The sequence below is a fragment of the Athene cunicularia genome (assembly GCF_003259725.1).
Source record: "Athene cunicularia isolate RWA chromosome 1 unlocalized genomic scaffold, athCun1 chr1_part2, whole genome shotgun sequence".
Lineage (NCBI taxonomy): Eukaryota > Metazoa > Chordata > Aves > Strigiformes > Strigidae > Athene > Athene cunicularia.
This window is the reverse complement of record NW_020799092.1, coordinates 53,899,979-53,904,217: the sequence shown is the minus strand read 5'-3', so window position 1 is coordinate 53,904,217 and position 4,239 is coordinate 53,899,979. Positions and strand designations below refer to the sequence as shown.

At 42.3% G+C, this 4,239-nt stretch overlaps 1 protein-coding gene across 1 annotated transcript; it reads left to right on the top strand.

Moving 5' to 3' along the window:
- The first annotated feature begins 24 nt into the window (after positions 1 to 24).
- SMIM30 (small integral membrane protein 30) lies at positions 25 to 3,296 on the top strand. The gene is made up of 2 exons (XM_026868616.1): positions 25 to 177; positions 536 to 3,296. Exon 2 carries the CDS (start codon positions 607 to 609, stop codon positions 790 to 792), a length of 186 nt encoding a protein of 61 aa, XP_026724417.1. The 5' UTR covers positions 25 to 177; positions 536 to 606; the 3' UTR covers positions 793 to 3,296.
- Positions 3,297 to 4,239: the final 943 nt, after the last annotated feature.

Genomic DNA, 4,239 nt, shown 5'->3' with positions numbered 1-4,239 from the left:
TCGGAGGGCCGCCGCCTCCCGGGCCGGGGGGAGCGGGGGGGTGCCGGTCCCGCAGCGAGGGTGTGCGCGGGGGCGCGTACCCGGGACGGGCTGGCAGCTCAGTTCGCATCCCTGCCAGCGTGCGGTGGCCTCCCCGTGCCCACGGGTCCCGAGGATGCCCCTTGCTGGAAGACGAGGGTAAGTGGTGTGCGGCAGCTGCGCACTCCGAAACACCCGGAGGCGGCGGCCTGTGTGGCCCAGCACGAAGTAAGCCAGGACTGGTGGCTGCAGGGCAGCAGAGCCGGTGCTGACTTAGCTCATGGTGAGGCTCCAGAAGGTTAGTTTCCACAGAGTTCCATGACAACTAGATAGCAAACCCGCCGTGACTCCCTCATGATAGTAAGTCATTTACTTTGGTAACTCTGAAGATAAAGCCTTGATTTCCAGAGTCCCACACAGATACTGTAATACACCGATCACATCAGTTGGCTTTTGGCAAGAAAATGCCAGGGGGAGGAAAGGAAATCCCATCACATTCCTTTTGTTTTCCTTGTAGATACCGCTGAAGTACTTGCTTTCCACCGATTTCCTCGTTTAACTTGCCCTTGGGGTCAGCTGACCATCAGCATGCCTTCTACTGAGAACACCTCAAAACTTTTCCTGGTCCTCGTTTCATTGCTGGTGGTGCTGCCAGTAGTTGAGGCCCTTGACACAGGAGATGCCATCGCCTTCCTACTAGGCCTCGCTGTCAGTGTCGTCGGATTCTGTGCCTGTCTTGGCTTGTACGCAAGGAAAAGGAATGGGCAGCAATGATTTCAAGAAGATGCTCAGATGAATTGAATTTCCAGACACGCCGTGTCTGGGATTTAAGACTTGAGTTTTGATTCGGGATAACTTTAAAACCCATGTAGTAGGTATTTCTGCAAGCCCCTCTTACTGTGCAATACAGCAGAATCAAGACTGTACCCAGTAAAAGGGCTTTGTAGGATCTGTCCTCATGGTAGTAGGATGTTTTAATATTGCTTGTGATTAAATACTGCCTTAGAGAAGGGTAAGAACTTTCTGAATGGGGAAGGAAAACCATAGAGTGGTTCACAGTGTTTATAAATGGAACATGTGAGGGAGACCTTCAACAAGTTCCACAATTTTGGTTTCAAAGGTTAATCAGGAGGAAGCAGCTATTCCAGTCAGGATGACAGAGCTTTGGAAGTACTCCTAACTAGCTAGCTAGCGAGCAGACTGCTTTGACTTCCATGCACGTGCTCGCATTCTTTGTAATGACAGTTAACACCTAACAGCTCACTTTTGCTGTCACAGGGATGAGACTTCAGAGAACTAAGAAAATAATGGAAAACTTTTTCTTATGTATTTCTTTTTTAGAATATGCCTCCCCTGTAGCCGGTGTTCTTGTTATCAAGTAGATATACTTAAGAATGGGGCCACTATTTTTCTTTAACATGTGTTGGACAGAAAAGTACATGTGAGGCTACGTAAATCAGATTAGGGATATGGTTTTTGTTTCTTGTTTATTTTTTGTGCTTGGCTTTCCTTTAGGCACAGCAGGTTTAAGGCATATTTCATTTGGTGCTTCTATTTTTTTTTCCCAAAACTGAAGACTTACCCATTTTAATGAGGAGTTATGTGTGGTATTTCTGCATTAGGGGGTTATTAGAATTATAACAAGACCACTGTGTGTGTTTCTTTTGCAATATGGAAAGAACGTGTTTTGTTAAAACCCTAGTTTTAGTCAACAGGTCCATTGTTCTCAGGTGTCTTCCTCATGACCAAGTTATGTTGCTAGCTTAATATTTAGTCTTCTTGCCTAACTGATGTATATGAGTTCCACAAAAGATTAGGACCAAAACCAAATTAAAAAATCATGATACAATATGGGAGATGTAAATAGTCTTAATTCTATTCATGCTCAGTCAGATTGCATGGTATATGGTTGAAAGACTCTACTCAGTAGTGTATCCAGGACCTATTTCTTTAAGTACCAAAGGTGAAATGGCACAGTGAAGAATGTCTACCACAAGTCCCTCTCGCTTATTAGAGTATTCCAGCTGTTCGCATGAGACAAGGAGCACAATCTGTGCAGAAGGAGCGGCAGAGTAAGGAGGATAGGAAGGTGAGCTCTCCACAATACACAGAATTTCCTTCTGATCTTGTGCTGTGGACACTGCCACTCTTGCTAGAAATCTTGGCTTTTATCTTTCAGAGCTGGGGAAAAAGGTTAAAGATATTGCAGGACTATATGTTTTGGTACTATTCCTCCCCTTCCTCTGTAAATCTCTGTTCAGTAGAACACACAGCAATGGCTAGAAGAGTTATGAGGCAGGTCTTATATAAGTAATTGGGTGGGCAGATCATGTTCTCCATATTCCAAGATTTCTGTATGCCATTTGTGACTGGTTTGACTTTTCCAGCCTCTGAGAAGACACAAGCCCTGGTTATTTCAGTCTTGCAATGTACCACTCTTATGATTGATAGAGGGAGGAAGGTAAAGTGAAAGCTTCCAGAATTGCGTGGGGTTGAAACTGTAGGAGTCAACCCAGCAAGCCACAAGAATATAGGTTTCTGCTCTCAAGTTACAGAAATAATAATGGTCACAAAGTTACTCTGGTGAGATGCAAGTCATACCACATATCTGTTCTTAAACCCTTTCTGTGGCTTCCAAAAGTCAGAAAGGGACATGGTGCACGATTACTATGTACAAATGAAATTTAGAGCCTTAACAGGAGCTTCAGACATTAGTGTTGCCTTTGAAAGCTGCCTAGCAGCAGTAGATGATCCTGTATGTGATTATTCAACTGGGTGGATGCAAGCACACATCAAGTGTGATCTTCCATGTTCCAGCTTGGCTAAACTCTTACCCTTAAATGGCCAACCATAAAATGACCACTTGATTCACTTTTTTTTTTTTTTTTTTTTTTTTCTTCCCCAAAATTAGAGAATTTTGCCATTTTTTCAGTAGAATATTAAGTACAGCTCTTTCAATAGATTTAATCACACGCAGCTTTTCAAGACTCCTTTATCTTTACTTTGGAAAAGATCCCTGGCAACAGTTTCACTGCAGGAGAACAAAATTTTAGCAGAGTAATTAGCGTTAGGCAATAGGGATATGAAGAACTGTGTTCTTTGCCTGAAGCTGTATGTACTTCATTGAAGGATGTTTGCACAGCCTAATGGCGTTGTTTCCTGGGTTCTGACAGAAGCTTTATTGTTAAAGACTTGCATTTGTCAATGACTTGAGTATAAAATTGGATATCCCTGTTTTTCTTCTGTCTTAATAAACTTTCATGTATGATTTGTCATCAGCTTGATGAAGTAGTTCTTATGAAAAGGAAAATTGGGACGACAGAAATGACTGAAACTGCTGAAATTCCTTGTATTAAATACTATTTCTTACATACTTTTGCTTATGTTAGGTGACCTTACAAACTGATTTGTAAGGTGTGTTTTCAGTTGAACTTTTGTACACTGAGTGTACTTTTGGTCCTTATTACCTGTTTATCTCATTTCAAGATCAGTTACTTTAGAGCACTTCAAGGTAGCTGGTCCCCTTACTTTGAAACTGGCAGCTTGCCATTGTGGAGAAGGCTGTTTCTCAGGTACAGCAGACATGGAAGTATTTATTTTTCCTTTTGACTATGAATTTTCAACATTACTGTTATTTAGTTGCCTTTACACTAGAAAAGCCATTTGTGGCAGCTTTCTAGCTGGAGACCCAAGGATATAAAGACCTTTTTTTTTTTTTTTTCTAAAGAGAAATCATGTTCTAGAGCTTTGTAGTTATTTGAATGATACTTTTTCTTAGAATTCAAAAGAGCTTGTTTTATCACAGCATTTTATGAAAACGGGGTTCTAGCTCTTTTGGGACTTCAGCTAGTGCACAAAGCAGTTCATTTTGGCTGTCTTGAGAGCAGAAAGCAAAAATGGCCTGACAATGTCCACCTCTTAACAAATAAAACCTACCCTCTAATTAGTGCAAGAAAGCTGCAAGTCAGGAATGAGTAGCTTTTTACTGCTAGGATTTCCATCTGCTTTAACAATGGCTAGCTCAAAAGCAGCCATCCTGCAAACAAATATTTAACAGCCTGCATACAGTCCCTTTGTGAATGGACAGAAGTCCTTCACTCCTCATGGCGTACCTTCAAGTGCTGCACACCAGCGAGGTGTTAACCATACTGCTGGGTACAGCAGTGCTGGGGACTGGAATCCAAACACTTCACCCAGTTCCTAATGAACTTGCTTCTATGG

Bases quoted from the DNA above. Each gene is read 5' to 3' on its own strand.
- SMIM30 (XM_026868616.1), top strand. From the start codon at position 607: ATGCCTTCTACTGAGAACACCTCAAAACTTTTCCTGGTCCTCGTTTCA.